The sequence below is a fragment of the Bos indicus x Bos taurus genome, chromosome 2 (genome assembly GCF_003369695.1).
Source record: "Bos indicus x Bos taurus breed Angus x Brahman F1 hybrid chromosome 2, Bos_hybrid_MaternalHap_v2.0, whole genome shotgun sequence".
NCBI classification, from domain to species: Eukaryota; Metazoa; Chordata; class Mammalia; order Artiodactyla; family Bovidae; genus Bos; species Bos indicus x Bos taurus.
This window is the reverse complement of record NC_040077.1, coordinates 48,175,292-48,193,746: the sequence shown is the minus strand read 5'-3', so window position 1 is coordinate 48,193,746 and position 18,455 is coordinate 48,175,292. Positions and strand designations below refer to the sequence as shown.

At 35.4% G+C, this 18,455-nt stretch overlaps 1 protein-coding gene across 2 annotated transcripts in view; it reads left to right on the top strand.

Moving 5' to 3' along the window:
* The window catches only part of ACVR2A (activin A receptor type 2A), a 96,102-nt gene that overhangs the window by 53,580 nt on the left and 24,067 nt on the right, over positions 1-18,455 (top strand). For both annotated transcript variants that reach the window (XM_027561311.1, XM_027561302.1), the window contains exons 2-4: positions 4,403-4,610; positions 10,769-10,878; positions 11,070-11,224. In XM_027561311.1, coding sequence (XP_027417112.1) covers positions 4,403-4,610; positions 10,769-10,878; positions 11,070-11,224 — 473 coding nt within the window. The remainder of the gene's footprint in view (positions 1-4,402; positions 4,611-10,768; positions 10,879-11,069; positions 11,225-18,455) is intronic.

Below are 18,455 nucleotides of genomic sequence, written 5' to 3'. Positions count from 1 at the left end.
TTCTTGTGAAAATCGTATTAACTATTTGTAATTCGTTTGTTAGAACAAACCTATGGTAGAAATTTACAGTTTAAGAAAATCTTAAATTGTGAAATGTTATTAAAAACTAGAAAATATAGGTAACTTTTACCATCCTTTTTAGAAGTGCACTTTTAAAGTCATTAGGTGAGTGTAAGCGGAGAAGGCAATGGCACCCCACTCCAGTACTCTTGCCTGGAAAATCCCATGGACAGAGGAGCCTGATGGGCTGCAGTCCATGGGGTCACAAAGAGTCAGACATGACTGAGTGACTTCGCTTTCACTTTTCACTTTCATGCATTGGAGAAGGAAATGGCAACCCACTCCAGTGTTCTTGCCTGGAGAATCCCAGGGACAGGGGAGCCTGGTGGGCTGCTGTCTATGGGGTCGCACAGAGTAGGACAGGACTGAAGCGACTTAGCGGCAGCAGCAGGTGAGCGTAAGAGCATAACAATACATGTAACTTGCTTTATTTTTATAATTATGTTATTGTATTTAGTGGTCAGTTAGAGATATGATGGGATAGACTGATTACTGAATCAACTTGAAGATACGGGAGGGGGTTGGCAAAATTGTCAGTTTTCCCCATAAGCAGTTTTCTATCTGTGAATAGTATCAAATGATAGTCTAGATCTAGAAAGTCATTCTGAAATCTTAACTTATCATTAAATATTGAGAAGTATTAAAAGAAATAAAAAGTAATCGTTTGTTTATCTTTTTTCTAGACCAGAGGTGGCAAAGAAACGAAACTGATGTCCCCCGCACCCCCCCCCGCTTCTGTACTAATTCCAACGTCTTTCTCAGTACATTGCTTCTGGCAGCTATTCTTAACTGGAATTGACACCAAAGATGAAACCTATTGTATTTGGCATTTTTGTTCTAGGCAATGTACTTTTTTGGCGGTCACTTTCGTTTACTTTAAATGTTGTTCTGTGCCTCAGTGGAGTCTTCTTTTGGAAATTAAAAATAATTAATAGTGGTTTTTAACTTGAGTTATATAAATGGTAGTTCGTAGAAGACTCCCCACCCCCAGCAAAACACAACAAGCGAAAGAAAAGTCCAGTTAGCTAAAAATTAGGATGTTGTTTCAAGAGATAGCTGACCACAGAGCCTGTAGGCCAGATCCAGCCTGTGAACTCAGAATGATACTTACATTTTTAAATGGTGGGGAAAATTTTTTTTAAAAAAGAATATTTTGTGACGTAAAAATTACATGAGATTTAGTCTTCAGTGTCCATTAGTAAAGTTTTATTGAAATGTAGCAGTGCTCATTCATTTACTGTCCAGTGGATGCTTTTGTGCTGCATTGGCAGAATTGAGTAGTTGTAAAAGAAACCATAAGGCCAACAAAGCCTAATATATTCACTGTCTGGCCCTTCCCAGAAGAAGTCTGCCAGTCTGTTGTGAGATAGTACAGGTAGCGCATGTTTGCTTTTGGGTTGTTTAGTAAAGGAGGAAACTTAATTTGCCGTTTTTTTCAACAGGTTTCTGAAAAGGAATAATTTAGAAACTTTGTGGTCTCAGAACTTCTTTAGATTTAGCCCCAAGGAGATTTTTATGTGGTTTGTATCTATAAATATCATCATATTAGAAATTAGGGCAGAAAATTAAAAAATATTTATTTAAAAGTGTCAATAAATCCATTATGTGTTAACAAAAGAATAGATTTTTATGAAAAATATTTACTAAAAAATTAGAGAAAATTTTTACAAATTTCTTTATAATTGTTTTAGTAGATGACAGCTGAATTCTTGTACCTGTTTTTCCACTCAGTTTGTTGTGATGCAAAAACTTGTGATGTTTTGACATGGAGGAAATCTGGCCATACACACACATACTAGTTAGAAAAATGGGGAGTATTTTAATAGCTTTTTAAGATAATTGTGGATATTTTTCTTTGATAGTACACCATAATTCAAAAAGTGGTAATTTCTTGGATGGTTTTATTTTCTTAAGTCAAGTTGATTGAAGTATACATTGCAGACAATACAGTATATTTTGTTTAGATACACAAGTCTGTTGCAATCTGATTAACTCATGAATTATATAACCATCACCACAATAAAAATGTGGAATATTTCCATCACCTCTAAAAGTTTCCTTATACCCTTTTGTAATTAGCCCTCTCCCCTCACTCTTAACTTCTGATCTGATTCTCATACCTGTACTTCTGCCTTTTCCAAAATATTGTGTAAATGGAATCACACAGTATGTAGCCTTTTCAGTCCATTTTTGTTTTTAGCATAATGTGTTTACAGTTTATCCATTTAGTTGCAGCTATCACCAGTTCATTTATTTTTATTGTATAATGTTTATTTTTACATCTATCAGTGCTAGATATTGGATGGTTTCTGGTGATTCTGAATAAAGCCACCCTAAAAATTACAGATATTTGCATGGATATATGTTTTCGTGTCTTAAATAGCTAGGCGTGAGATTGCTGTGTAGTACAGTAGATGCATGTTTCCCTGCAAGAAGACTTTTTCCTGAGTTAATGGGCCATTTTGCATTCCCACTACCAACGTGTGGTGGAAGTTGCAGTTGCTCTACATATTTCCCAAAACTTGAGACTCTGTGTTTTTATTTTTATGTTAGTCATTCTAATGAATATTAGATTTAGTTTTAGTTTGCATTTCCCTGGTTAGTGATACTGAGTATCTTTCTATGTAGTATTTCCCATTCATATTTCTTTGATAAGGTGTCTATCTGAATCATCTTGCCCATTTTTTTGGAAATTAGGTAATATGTTTTCTTATTATTGAGTTGTGATAGATCTTTATATTTTCTGAATATCTGTTCTTTTTTAGGTATATAATTTGCAGGTATTTTCTCCCAGTCTGAATTTTTTTCCTTAATTTCAAAGAGAAGTTTCAATTTTCATGAAGTTCAGCTTTTGAAGTCCAATTTTTTCTTTTGTAGCTCCTGTATTTTTGTATTTTAACAAATCTTTCATGTTAATAATTTAGGGTCACAAGATTTGTCTTGTTTTTAGAAGTTGTATAGTAATAGTTTAAGGTTTTATTTTTAGTTAATTTTGGTATATGGCATGAGCTATGAGTTGTTATGAGTTGAGGTTCTCTGTTCTGCATATAGATGTCCAGTTGTTCCAGCATCAGTTGCTGGAAGACTTTATCTTCTCCATCTGAGTACACTGCATTGGCACCTTTGCTGGTATCAGTTGACCGTGTGTGTCTGGGTCTGTTTCTGGAGTCTCTCTTCTGCCTCCCAGGTGCGTGTCTTTTTACTAAGACTGCATTGCCTTGATTGTTGAAGTTTTAGTGTAAGACTTACAAACAATTAGTATGGGAACTCCCTGGTGGTCCAGTGGTTAGGGACTAGGCTCTTTCACTGCTGTGGCCCAGGCTCAGTCACTGGGTGGGCAGCCAAGATCCTGCAAGCCGTGTGGCATGACCAGAACAACTGCCCCAGATCAAGTAGTGTGAGTTCTCGTTTGTACATCTTTTTCAGAGTTACTTTGGGTGTTCCAGTTCTCTTGCTTTTCCATATAAAGCAAGAGATGGTTTCTTAAAAGTTAGTGCATTGTGGAATCTGAAACTGCTAATGAACTTTTTGTCTTCTGTAATGCTAGAGTCTGCTTGGCTATCTTGAACATTGAATGGATTTTTTTTTTTTTTTTAACCTATGAGTGTTTTTCAAATGTCACACAGAATTCACTTGGAAAATATTGGTTCTCTGAATGATATAGACCTTTTAAATGTTGGCACATCTTATTATTCTGTATTTAAAAGTCATATTTGTTAATATTACCAATGACCTCATCAAAAAATTCTTTAAATATTGGGAAGGTGTCAGGCTAATGGTGGTGGTTGATACAATTTTTCCAAAATTCTTGTTTTTGCTTGGAAACTCATATTTTATCATTGGCAGTGCATACTGTCAATTGCTTTTCTTGAAGTAACAGGTTCATTTTGAGAACATTTTTGCCAGATACTCAAGTCTGAATAACCATGGTTGGTTTAGTTCACAACTCGGTCATGCAAGGGCTTCTCTTGGAGGCTGTCATTGTACTGCAGTGTGCAGCGGATGTGCTTTTGGTTAGTTACCACTTTGTCGCACAGAATAGTGAGAAGAAATCTTGACTCAAGGGTCAAAATTTTAAGAAAATTAACAATGTTACTGCTTTTCATCAAGGACATTCTTAAGGAAAGCTGGCCTTTTACAGAGAAAACGTGATTTATTTGGTCGCTTTCTACTATGTTTATTATACCTAAAACACAAAGATGGACCTGGAAACCTAAACCCAAAGTTATAACTGTAAGACAGTAAATTCTTGACATTTTAGGAAGATCTGAAATTTGGTATACTGGGAGACAGTGTAAGAACAAATATAGTTATATTAAGCTGTTGTTTTATTATCTTATAGGTGCTATACTTGGTAGATCAGAAACTCAGGAGTGTATTTTCTATAATGCTAATTGGGAAAGAGATAGAACGAATCGCACTGGTGTTGAATCCTGTTACGGTGACAAAGATAAACGGCGGCATTGTTTTGCTACATGGAAGAATATTTCTGGTTCCATTGAAATAGTGAAGCAAGGTTGTTGGCTGGATGATATCAACTGCTATGACAGGTAAGAAGGCATTTTGTTTATGATAGTGTTGAATAATTTTCACTTCTCCCTCTTTTTTAAAAAGGGGAAGAATCAATGCATGGATTTTCACTTAAATGCTTCTTTTTAAAGAGAGTATAAAGATCATTATTACATGTTGATGACAAAATATATATTTTAAAGCAATAAAACAAATATAGCATATTTATGTTTTATCTTCTGTTACTTTGAATTATCTACCAAGTAGTGAAAACTTTAGATAATAAGCATTTATTTCCCTATGTTGTAGGATTATGTTTTTTTTTTTTAAACAGCAATTTTAATGAAAAGGGATTTTTAAAATTGCTTTAAAAGAGAGTATATCTGTTGAAAAATCTATCCTGAAAGAGAATAAAGTTTAATCATAGTATTAAATTTCCTTTTAGTTTCCCTCTTTATGTATCTGGAAGAAATTGATCTCACTACATTTTCCCCCTTTTTCCTTGCAGAGTAGGCCTTTGTTCTTTATCCCAAGGGACATTTTAACTTGACATTCAGAATTACATCAGAACTAACACAGTGCTCATAGAAAGCTACATTTTATTTAAAAGATTTTGCTTAAATTGTTTTATTCTGTACTGGAAATAAAATACAGGGGATACAGTAGATATGTTATTGACTGCCTGTGATCTTTCTGTAAAGTGTCCCTAGATGTTGAGTCGATCACTTAAACGGCTCAGGACACAAGATTTTCACCGTGGGTGGGTGCTGATGACTGCAGAAGCTGAAAAATCCTAGATAACCAGATTTTTTGGAGCCAAATAACTAATACACTCACGGAATCCAACTATGTCCTGATCTACTTGCAGGGACTTTAATTGATTACTGTAAATCTGTGGTTGATTGGCCATATGTGATTAATAGTAAAATGTGTTGAATAAAATCATGAAAATTGAATTAGTTCCACTTTTGGTGAGAAAATAGTCATTTAGGTACATAGTTAGTAGTTAAGATATATTTCTGATTCTGTGAATTTTCCAAGGATTACTGCTGTATAATTAAACATTTTAGCTGTATTTCTGATTATTAGCTTCTTTATTAACAGAGGTGATCATTAAGTGACATTTGCTATTATGAAAGGATAAGTAGGGCCACTGGGGACAGTATGGAGGTTCTCAGAAAATTAAAAATAACAATGATATAGCAGTTCCACTTTTGATTATATGTCCAAAGGAAACAAAAACATAAACTTGAAAAGATAAATGCACCACGGTGGTGGCCACATTATTTACAATAGCCAAGATGTGGAAGCAACCTAAGTGTCTGTCAGTGAATAAATGGATCAAGGAAATATGCTTTGTATATACAATGGAATCTTTTTCATCTGTGAAAAAGAACACCTTGCCATTCATAATACCGATGGACCTTGAGGGCATTGTCCTAAGTGAAATGTCAGAGAGAAACAAATACCATATGATCTCACTTGTATATTAATCTTGAAAAAACAACAACAACACAAACCCATATATATAGAGAGAGAACTGTTTGATGTTGTTGGAGGCTGAGGGTGAGAAGTGGGCAAAATAGGTGAAGGAAATCAAAAGGGTATGAATTATCAGTTATAAAACAAATAAGTCTTAGGGATTTAATGGAGATGTGATGTAATTGTGACTATAGTTAATAATACCATATTGTATATTTGAAAGTTGCTACAAGAGAAAATCTTAAAAATTTTGTTCACAAGGAAAAAAAATTGTAACTGTGTGGGGATGCGATGTTAACTAGATTATTGTGGTGATCATTTCACAATATACTCTAATTTTCAATCATTGGGTTATATGCCTGAAACTAATGTTATATGTCGATTATATCTCAATTTAATCTTAAAAAGCCAAGGAGAAAGAAGTTGGGGAAAAATGAAGTTTGGGGATAATCTCTATTCAAAGTTTGTTGTTCAGTTGCTCAGTCATGTCCAGCTCCTTGCAGCCCCATGGACTGCAGCATGCCAGGCATCCCTGTCCTTTACAGTCTCCTGGAGTTTGTTCAAACTCATGTCCATTGAGTCAGTGGTGCCATCTAACCATCTCATCCCCTGTCCCCTTCTCCTCCTGCCCTCAATCTTTCCCAGCATCAGCGTCTTTTCCAGTGAGTTGGCTCTCTGCATCAGGTGGCCAAAATACTGGAGCTTCAGCATTACTCCTTCCACTGACTATTCAGGACTAATTTCCTTTAGGATTGACTGTTTTGATCTCCTTGAAGTCCAAGGGACTCTCAGCAGTCTTCTCCAGCACCACAGTTTGAAACATCAGTTCTTCTGTGCTCAGATGTCTTTATGGTCCAACTATCAACATCCGTACATGACTATTGGAAAAACCATAGCTTTGACTAGACAGACGTTTGTAGCAAAGTGATATCTCTGCTTTTTAATACGCTGTCTAGGTTGGTCATAGCTTTTCTTCCAGGGAGCAAGTGTCTTTTAATTTCATGGCTGCAGTCATCATCTGCAGTGATTTTGGAGCTCAAGAAAATAAAGTCTGTCACTGTTTCCATTGTTTCCCTGTCTGTTTGCCATGAAGTGATGGGACCAGATGCCATGATCTTAGTTTTCTGAATGTTAAGTTTAAGCTAGCCTTTTCGCTCTCCTCTTTCACTTTCACCCGGATACTCTTATCTTTAGTTCCTCTTTGTTTTCTGCCATAAGTGTGGTGTCATTTCCATATCTGAGGTTGTTGATATTTCTCCTGGCCGTCTTGATTCTAGCTTGTGCTTCATTCAGCCCGGCATTTTATATGATGTACTCTGAATGTAAGTTAAATAAGCAGGGTGACAGTATACAGCCTTGACATGCTCGTTTCCCAGTTGGGAACCAGTCTGTTGTTCCATGTCCAGTTCTAACTGTTGCTTCCCGACTTTCATACAGATTTGTCAGGAGGCAGGTCAGGTGGTCTGGTATTCCCATCTTTTTAAGGATTTTCCACAGTTTGTTGTGATTCACACAGTCAAAGGCTTTGGCATAGTCATTACAACAGAAGGAGATGTTTTTCTGGAACTCTCTTGCTTTTTCAATGATCCAGCGGATGTTGGCAGTTTGAACTCTGGTTCCTCTGCCTTTTCTAAATCCACCTTGAACATCTGGAAGTTCTTGGTTCACATACTGTTGAAGTCTGGCTTGGAGAAATGTAAGCATTACTTTGGTAGCATGTGAGATGAGTGCAATTTTGTGGTAGTTTGAACATCTTTGGCATTGCCCTTCTTAGGGATTGGAATGCAAACTGACCTTTTCCAGTCCTTTGGCCACTACTGAGTTTTCCAGATTTGCTGGCTTATTGATTGCAGTACCTGTGCAGCATCATCCTTTAGGATTTGGAGTAGTTCAACTGGAATTCCATCACCTCCACTAGCTTTGTTTATAGTGATGCTTCCTAAGGCCCATTTTACTTCGCATTTCAGGATATCTGGCTCTAGACGAGTGATCACACCACGGTGGTTATCTGGGTCATTAAGATCCTTTTTGTATAGTTCTTCTGTGTATTTTTGCCACCTCTTAATACCGTCTGCTTCTGTTAGCTCCATACCATATCTGTCCTTTATTGTGCCCATTTTTGCATGAAATATGCCTTTGGTATCTCTTAATTTTCTTAAAGAGATCTCTTCTTTCCCATTCTATTGTTTTCCTCTATTTCTTTGCATTGTTCACTGAGGAAGGCTTTCTTATCTCTCCTTGCTATTCTTTGGAACTCTGCATTCAGATGGTTGTATCTTTCCTTTTCTGCTTTGCCTTTTGCTTCTCTTCTTTAGTCAGCCATTTGTAAGGCCTCAGACAACCATTTTGCCTTTTTGCATTTCTGTTTCTTGGGGATGGTTTTGATTACCACCTCCTGTACAATGTTACTAACCTCCATTCGTAGTTCTTCAGGCACTCTGTCTACCATATCGAATCTCTTGAACCTGTTTGTCACTTCCACTATATAATCATAAGGGATTTGATTTAGGTCATCCTGAATGGTCTAGTGGTTTCCCTTATTTTCTTCAATTTAAGCCTGAATTTTGCAAGAAGGAGTTCATGATCTGAGCCACAGTCAGTTCCCAGTCTTGTTTTTGCTGCCTGTATAGAGCTTCTCCATCCTCAACCGCAAAGAATATAATCAGTCTGATTTCGGTGTTGACCATCTGGTGATGTCCCTGTGTAGCGTCCTCTGTTGTGTTGTTGAAAGAGGGTGTTTGCTGTGACCAGTGTGTCCTCTTCGCCCTGCTTCATTTTGTACGCCAAGGCCAAGGCCAAACTTGCCTGTTACTCCAGTATCTCTTGACTTGCTGCTTTTGCATTCCAGGCCCCTGTGATGAAAAGGACATCTTTTTTTTGGTGTTAGTTCCAGAAGGTCTTATAGGTCTTCATAGAACCATTCAACTTAAGCTTATTCAAGACTATCTTTTATTAATTAGTTGAGCTCAAGGATCTCTGTTCTTTTTATTGTAAAAAGCTACTGGCTTCTCACCTAAAACCAGTATTGCTTGAGATTAAACTTTGCTAGATAATGGTGAGTTGGTCAGTGCAAATGCCTGCTCTTACAGTGATAATTACTACACCAGCTTTGTTTCTGAGGGTTAAGTGCTAATTTAAATATATGTGAATTTTTGTTTTTATGTTCTGAATTTGATTAAAAGGAAATATTAAGAGTAGTCAGATAAATAAGAGTAAGAAAAAGAAGATTCAAGAAATGTCAAAGTATGGAGGAAGAGACGGGGAAAATGAAGAATGAAATTGAATGGTGAAAAGTAATTTCCTTGCATTAACTAGGCTAGTATTTAATTATATTAACCTATAATTTGAGGCATATTTCTGAATATTAAATTTTGAATTTATATATTTCTCTATAAATTGCTAAAAATTTAGCTTTCATTTGACCTTTACTTTCTATTAGATAGATATAGGTATAAATTTTATTTTAAAGTTTGATTTTGGTAAAATTGCCTTCTCCCTGAAATTTCTTGGGCTTTTCACTTTAGAGTTAAATTTAACCTTATTTGAAACAACCATTGTAAAAGTTTACAGTTTATTTGTAATATATGTCTTTAAATATAACTGATGTTATTAGCAATTTAAATATCTGCTTTTAAAAATTAGATATAACTAATTTTTTAGTGGTTGATTAGGATTTGTTCTAGAGGCTAAATCTCTGTTTTTTCAGTAACTCAGTTCCTATATCGAAGGCTGCCTTCCTTCTACTCTCTAAATCAACCTAACTCTAGTCAGTTTTTGAGTTACTTGGGCCTCTATTTTTGTCGTTAAAATTGCTCTTTACTTGTTTATCTTTAGCCCTGCTCATTGTGTTCAGGGAATTTAATTCTGCTGCAAAAATGGCTTAATTCCCAAGCCTGATTTAAGTCTCTGATGTTGAAATGTGTTCTGCTGTGAGATATGAGCAAGGATTACTTCGTGCCTGTGTATTTGTATGTATGAGAAGTGAAAGTGCAAGTGTTAGTTGCTCAGTCATGTCTGACTCTCTGAGACTCCATGGACTGTAGCCTGCCAGGCTCCTCTGTCCATGTATTTCTCCAGGCAAGAATACTGACATGGGTAGCCATTCCTTTCTCTAGGGGATCTTCCCGACCCAAGGATCTAACCCTGGTCTCCTGCATTAGTAGACTCTTTACTGTCTTAGCCACTAAGGAAGCTCATTTATCTGTATACATATATATGTGTGTGTGTGTGTGTGTGTATATATATATATGTATTTATGTGTGTACACACAAATACAGTTTTTTACATATAGTTTTCAGTTTTTGTATTCATAAAATGGAAAGGCTCTATTTCCTGTGAGGATAAAGCACTCTTAGACCAAATTTCTTCATTGACTTTATGTTCCTCTTCAAGCTTGTCTGATAATTAAAGAAAACAATAAAAAGATGGTTGCCTTAGATTGATCATTAAAATCCAAATTAAAGAAGTTGTTTCATAGAACCAATGTGATTGTTATAAAATCAGCTGTTGAATTTTTTTCTGATGATATTTCATAGTTGGTTTCAAGGAACATTTTTTACTTTTAAGAGTTGATCGTTGAATATTAATAAAAATCTCAAAATTGACTATAAGTGACTTACTCATTATTTTATCTCTGAGAAGAACTTTAGTAAAATACCTGTTGTAGATAGAGAGTAATAATGTTGGTTTTAATTATTTCTTCTCTTTTTATTTATAGGACTGATTGTATAGAAAAAAAAGATAGCCCTGAAGTATATTTTTGTTGCTGTGAGGGCAATATGTGTAACGAAAGGTTTTCTTATTTTCCAGAGATGGAGGTCACACAGCGTAAGTTCACTGGGAAAACACATAAGTCTGTTCAACTATTAGATTGAAAACAAAGCATGTTTGTGTTAGAATAATTTGCTCCCACCTTCTCCTCCTCTGTTTTTCTCCTACAATTTGGCACTATAATAAATATTTATTGTGGAATTTTATTGACCAAACCTGAATGATTTTCTTCCTCCTCTTTTCCACAGCTACGTCGAATCCAGTAACACCTAAGCCTCCCTATTACAACATCTTGCTCTATTCTTTGGTGCCACTTATGTTAATTGCGGGGATTGTCATTTGTGCATTTTGGGTGTACAGACATCATAAGATGGCTTACCCTCCTGTGCTCGTTCCAACTCAAGTAAGTTATTATCTAATACTTCATGCTGTTTTTGATTGTATATTTTAAAGAAATATTCCTGTGGAGAAACCACAGTAGGTAGTTACAAATTTAAGCGTTCAGGAGACCTGGGTTCGATCCCTGGATCGGGAAGATCCCCTGGAGAAGGAAGTGGCAATCCACTCCAGTATCGTGCCTGGAAAATCTCATGGACAGAGGAGCCTGGTGGGCTGCAGTCCATGGGGTTGCAGAGTCAGACACAACTGAGCGACTAACACTAACACTTAAATTTAGGCGTTGAGATAGAGTAGAATGAACAGTATTCCCATTCCTGTTCTTCTTTGGAGAGTTCTACTGTGATCATAGTACTTACAAATGTGGGATACACTCTACTGTGTTTCTTGAGAAGTAATTGATGATGGAGAAGTGATATCAAAACTTTTTCTTTCCCTTCTATTTTCTCCTCCATTCCTAAGTTTTTGTGCCTTTTTCAAGACTTGCCAAAACATTCTTGTAATCATGGAGGAGAATTCAGTAAGTAACCAGGAATGTGGAATAAAGAGGTTTCACACAGGCATGAAGAGGATGCACCTGAAAAATGTCGTTCTAGGGAGGAGGAGCAGAAGGGCAGCATTTCTCATCATGTGTTGTAGTTCCAAGTATATGTATTTTATTTGCAGCGTATCAAGTGTGTAACTGAAGTCTGAAAACTTCTTTAATGCCCTTGATTCTTTTTCCCTCAACACCGAATATCTGAAAATATAGGTGTTGTGGGCAGTCAGAATAAATTCTGAAGTTTTTCTTCATTCTCTGTTATGAAGATAGTGGCAGCTGATTCAGTGCTTTATAAGGATTTTTAATATAAGTAGTTAATATTCTACAGGCAGAGAGGAAAGTGGTAACTTTTGGTTTACTTACTTGAGATGTCTTTAAACTCTAATTTGTGTTTCTTTGACTTTTAAGATCATATTACCTCCACCTTCTGGATCTTTTGGTTTAACTGTTTCTCTAATACCAGTAGGATTAATGGTTAAAACTTGGTAGAAGAAAATAGTTAAGTCCTATAATTTAATGACCAAAATAACTTCTTCCCTTTAAGCTTTATTTACATAACATATTCCTTTCTTGGTGCTTGAACGAATCTGTTAGCATTAGATCATTGATCCTTATAATCTTTGTAAAATATACATATGGAGAAATAAGCCTGAAGGTAACATTCCTTATTTAGTAAATTAGGTAAACACAGTATATTTTATATAGCTGAAATATTTTAATTTTTAACATTAGTAGATAAATTGTGGGTTTGTTAAAAGTCATCTTTTAAAAATACTTTAAAATTTAAAAAATATAGTCCCTATGCCTAATAAATATATGTAGTTTACCTCAAATGTCCATAGAATACACTTTACCTTCTTATTGGTGGTAACTGTTTTTGATTTAATATCTACATTTGAAAGAAAGAATGTTTCATACTGTAATAGTATCTGAATTTACCCTGGCTTGTGATATAATAGAAACAAACTGGATACTACATTTAAAAACAAATTTGTTAAGTTTCATCATAAAACTTTAAAAATAATAATGTAATCCTATATATAACATTTATTTATATAAATTCTAGCTTAAATTTTTGGTTGGGTATTCTTAAAGTCTGGATATCTTATATTTGAGGCCACTTTAATTAGAAATGCTGGGTTTGGACTTATAAAAAGGAAAGATGACTCCTTATTCATAAATGACAACTAAGAATGTTCAATGAGTATCCATCTCTGTGGGTTTTAGGTATTTTTTGCAGTCGTTAATATTTTTGTACACATTTATTTAGTGCCTGTGTTGTTCTGTACATACATACAGTTTGTATGAATTGTATGAATTACTGAAAAATAGGAATAAACTTAAAAAGGTTTTGAGATGGAATGACTGGGATGGTCAGACTTTATTGTGAAAAATACAAGACATGCCTGACTATGCATTCCTTCTGTCATGAACTGCGTTGTGGAAAAGGAGCATTGTCATCAATGTGGAACTTCATTTACGTCTTCTTTCACTGTCTCAATATAGTGTCATGCTATCTCATTTTTGGTGAGGTTTATGCAAACTACTTCTGCAAGACACTTAGTGGCCTTCTTGTCACAAAATGCTCAGTTTTATTTCTCCTTCAAAAAATGATTGATAGTTGTATCAAGCATTAATTGTACATTTATAGTGTACTAGATTACTGGTAAGTTACACAGATGTGTATTAATATATACATTATGTAAAAATATTAAAAAATACGTAAAACTTCCCCTTGATTTCCAGTTGTAACCAGTATGTAAGGATCATCTTTGGAATTTGTTCAGAAAAACAAAACAATACCCCTGGACCATACCCGTGAAAGTATGGAATGGGGCCTGGGATATTATGATTCTAATAAAAGTTCCCCAGGCACTTCTGGTGACCAGCCAGGTATGGAAAGCACTGATCTGATTTTACCTCACAGGGTTTTTTATGTAGTGCTATAATGCCCATTGTATAGATAAAGAAATTGAGACACAGCGAAGCCCACAAGTATCAGAGCTGGAATATGAACCAAGGACTCTCTGACACTAAATCTTTGTTCTTACTGCTTATCCTGTTCTGCTTCTCTTTCTTCAGAAAGCAGATGCTTTAGCTACCTCAGATAATTCAGTAAACATCCCTGCCATCTCCAAATCATTCTCTAAGCTATTTTCCTACTTTGGGACATTGAGTAGTCTGACTACTAAAAGGAACAATAACATGATCACGTTGTTTTACAGAGGACAGAAGCGGAAGTAAACAAGTAATAGATAAATAGAAAGGCATATTCATGTGTTTTCCGTTAAAATTTTTTAGCACACATTTTAGAATAGGGTTTATGAAGATGGATTGGATCTTAGGTAAAGATTCTTGTGTTCTGAGTTGATGGTGCCCATGCCCTAGTTATTCAGTGCCCTTGTTTGAGGGGTAGGAGAAGTAGGTAGGGGAAATAGACTACCCAGTTGAAGTCTTAAGCTGACTTTGGTATTTCACCCCAAATTCATGTCTCCATATTCAAAGTTTAATTTCAGGACCAGTTAGGGAAAGATCTTACATTCTTGTTGTGCATCTCTGCAACACTGTCCCTCTAATTTCTTCAAACACTTTTAGACAAAATTTATCATTCCTTTTCTTAGGGAAAGCTTTTCTTAAAGCATTGGCTAAAGACAACTTAGTGATTAAAGATAGCTTATTGATGGATCATTTCTACAATAAGAAGTACATTTGAAGAGAATTTACAGTGATTCTCAGCAGAGCAAGCTAAAGTTACGTATACTGTGCTCATTCATTGGTCTCATCTCAGTCTTTTATTCTCTTTGGGGAGAAAAGATCAGTATTATGGAGGTATTCTAGAGGACTAAGTGATGTATCTAAATGAATCTCTTAATAAGCTGGTTTCTGGTAGTTAAATGGTGGAATTCTTTATTTCCAAGACATCAAGTTGTTTATAGTTTCTTAAGATTTTGTTAGTATTTTATTCTGAAGACATGATGTAGAGATGTACATGCTTTAAAATCTAGTCTCCAATGATGGTTTTAATTTATTTTAAAATAAAAATATTCTAAAATAGATTTATCATAGTTAAAGGCGTAGAAAAAAGTAACATGCTTAAAAAAAAAATCTATTCCTTAAAAAAAACAAAAAAAAACCAAAAACTATGCTTCTTTCTTTATAACCTGTAACCACTATATATCTAACATTGTTTCACGTTATCACTGTCTTCCCTGCAATGCTGCATGAAAGCCTTAGAGACAGCTACTTCTGTTCCTAGCCCTGTTATTTATGAAGTCCAGTTCATTTACCTTTTCATCCTTTCTGATCCTCTTGTTTTCAGGGCGTTTTTATACTGGAGGCTGAGATTATTTCTGCAGTCTTGTAGCTGGTCTTGTTTCCAGTCTCTCTCTCCATCTATACTATTTGCTATACAATAACATTTTACATGTCTGATTATGTTACTTCTGTGCTTAAAAATATTTGAAGGCTCTCAGTGATCCAGTAGCAAGAATACAAAGTTTGAAGTCTGACAGTGGTCTTCCATACTTTTCCTTTTGATTATTTTCTCTCATTAACACCCTAAGCCATCCATCATATACACCTATAAGGCTATTAGTTATGTGCCATCCTTGAAAGAATAGAGAAACTAGTGCTCAAGTCAGTTTCTCTCTTTTGTGATTCACATGAATAACCTTGGTTAAGAAAGGTTTTAGTCATTTGTGAGCATGTTCCATTCTCATACTTGATTATAAGATGAGGTATATATTGTAATCATTACTGCATCTCACACAATATTTCTATGTAATAACCATTCTGTAAGTAATGAATTGCTGAATTGACGTTGTTTCATTTAATGTTATACTAAGATGATAATGCCAGAAAAGGCAATGGCACCCCACTCCAGTAGTCTTGCCTGGAGAATCCCAGGGACAGGGGAGTCTGGTGGGCTGCCATCTATGGGATCGCACAGAGTCGGACACGACTGATGCGACTTAGCAGCAGCATCAGCAAGATGATAGTGCAGTATATTCAGGGATTGTTTCATAAATGTTTGAGGTGCTTTACGGCTTTACTTTAAGATAAATCTTGGGACCATGTTTCTTGGGGATAAGATAAGTTGAAGTATTTCAAGCTTTTATAAGAAAATGCCATTATTCAATTTTCCATGATCACAGGTGCAAAAACATCCTTTTAGTTTGCATCACCTGGGTCACATTTCTTTTACCTGTCCTGAAACTGTCTTTCCACATGTAGGTAGATGCTCTTATGAGCTCCAGTCAGTAAACTGAACGCAAACTTGTTTTTTTAGTACCAGTGAGTCATGAATATGAGGGAATTGATGCACTGACTCTATTATTGAGAAGTTTTATTGTGGTTAGAGTTAATGTGATTTCAATAAAACTGTTTGCATTGTTTCTATAACCATATATAAGCTTAAGTTTTTTGCTTATAAAATCTCTGTGCTAATAAAAAAATACCACTTGATAAGAAAATGCATTTTAGGGGCTAGAAATTGTTTGCATTTAAGAAAGTATGAAGTTAACTTCTTGTTAATTTTTGAAGGCTATGGTAATAGAACTAGAGTATTGCAACATTGGTACTTTTTAAATGACATCAGTCTCTTCAGTCCTGGCATCGTGACATTTTGTCTAGGTTTTGATAAGGACTAAAGGCTTTTAGATGTTTAGAATATTGAGTTGAGCATACAAAATAATCCTATTGACCTTAATATTAAAGTAATGATAAGTTGATGTTTCACACTATGTCAAATTATTATCCACCAGGAAACCAAGCCATCTCTGACGAGGTTTGTAGGATTTTCCTGTTAAGTCTATATATGTTTAAAATTAAGAAGATACTAAAGGGGCAGCATAATAGTATCCAGCCAAGTCTGTTTAGGAAAGTGTGCTGCTCCCTTATTTTGGAAGAATGCAGGGAGAAGTGTACTGAATTTTGTTGAATATTTAATATGCTAATATTCAGTTATACTTACAAAATAAATATTATATCTGTAGAAGTGCATCTTGAAGTAGGTTGATTGCTAAATGGTTGAGGTTTGTGAACACATTTCTCTTTATTTTTCTCTTTCACCTTCTGTTCTGTTTAAAAATTAATTACAAATGGTTGCTTGTTATGGCAATACAAATTATACAGAAAGAAGTATGTCCAAAAAAAGAATCATTTGTTCCTCCTTTTCCTTTATCAGTTTACTGAAATAACCAGTTTTAGGTTGGTGTGTATCTTTTGACATTTTTCTCTAATCTCACTTGTTTGAATGTATACTTTTCTTTTTTATAAACTATATAATGTTATTCTATAGTTACTTTCCTTTTATTTAACAGTATACCGAGGATAGCTTTTCAGCTCAGTACTTTTTAGTCTATCTTGTTCTGACTGAGTGATGTTTTTAAGTGAAGTTTAGTGCAGCATAATGCATGCTCATGAAATACCAAAAGTTGATGTTTTATTGGCTTAGAGTTTGTGTTAGGTTTCTGCTAAGGGCTAGAACTTACATTTCACAAGTAGTTTTTAATTGTATTATTTTTGGATATTTAAAATACGGTGATATAATGCTACTGTATACTCTTGAGCATATTCCCCGCCCCCCCCCCCCCCCCCCATTTCATGCCTAAAAAGTAGTACAGGGCTACTAGAAATGCTTTCTGTGTTCATTATTTTTGTATTATGACCTAAATTAGAACTTTTATGTATACTTTTAAACTAATTGTAGGGAGAACTGTCATAAATGATCCATAGACATGCTGCAGCTTGACAAAGTGTTGCTCTAGGTGTGTTTAAGTTATTTCTCTTACAAATGTACAGACAGATCCACTTGGATTGGCTGAAAGCAAAAAAGAAGGGCAGGGGAGAAGAAGTCAAAGTGTCGGGGGATTGGGGGGGGAGGTGGAGTCTGTATCAAAAGCTTAAAACAAGTTGAAGCTGCACATTAAAATTAATCAAAACACCTTATTTCTAAAAATAACATACTAAATTTAAAAATCTTGAGATCAGTTTTCCTTTGGCCTACGGAGAGCCCCATTCCATTAGACAGTTGCAGATGGGGCTGTTGCATATAGACCAGAGTGCCTAATATCTCCTTTTCCTTGTCTGCCAAGGAGATGGTAGGTAGAAAGAAGTGAGTTTGCTTTTCTCTGTATTTTTTATTTCCTGAGTCTCCTCCTCAATCTGATCCATCATTCCTAGCTACTTCATTGCTGTCAAACTTTTTTCTATTAATTTGAGATAATAAAAATGAAGAAGTCCATTTGTTTGTTAGTGAAAGCTGTTTGCATCAGGTAGGCCGGGAGGTGTTCACATTGGTTGGTTTTATTTTTGTTGAACTGTTCACCTGTTGCTTGAGTGCCCACTGTGCGGGGTATGCCAGGTGCTGTGCTTGATGCGTAGTATTAAGTGGCTCAGGGCCAGTCCTTGCTGGCCTTTTTGGAGCCCACAGTTAACATGTAGGTGCACTAAAAGGTTGGTTGATTGGTTGTTTGACTTTGCAGCTTGGAAAGGAAGGGTGAAGAAAGTAAAAAGGGAGTTGCGTCAGTAAATTTGGGCAAAGGTGGAGAAAAGGATTCCAGTTCTGCGGTGATAGGAAGAAGAGCCACATGTGGGGTGGTGGGCTCATTTTAAGTGCTCAGTAAGTGTTAGCTGTTAATTGCTAGCCACCTCAAAATTGTACTCCAAAGGAGGAATTTTTTGAAGTTGTTGATTT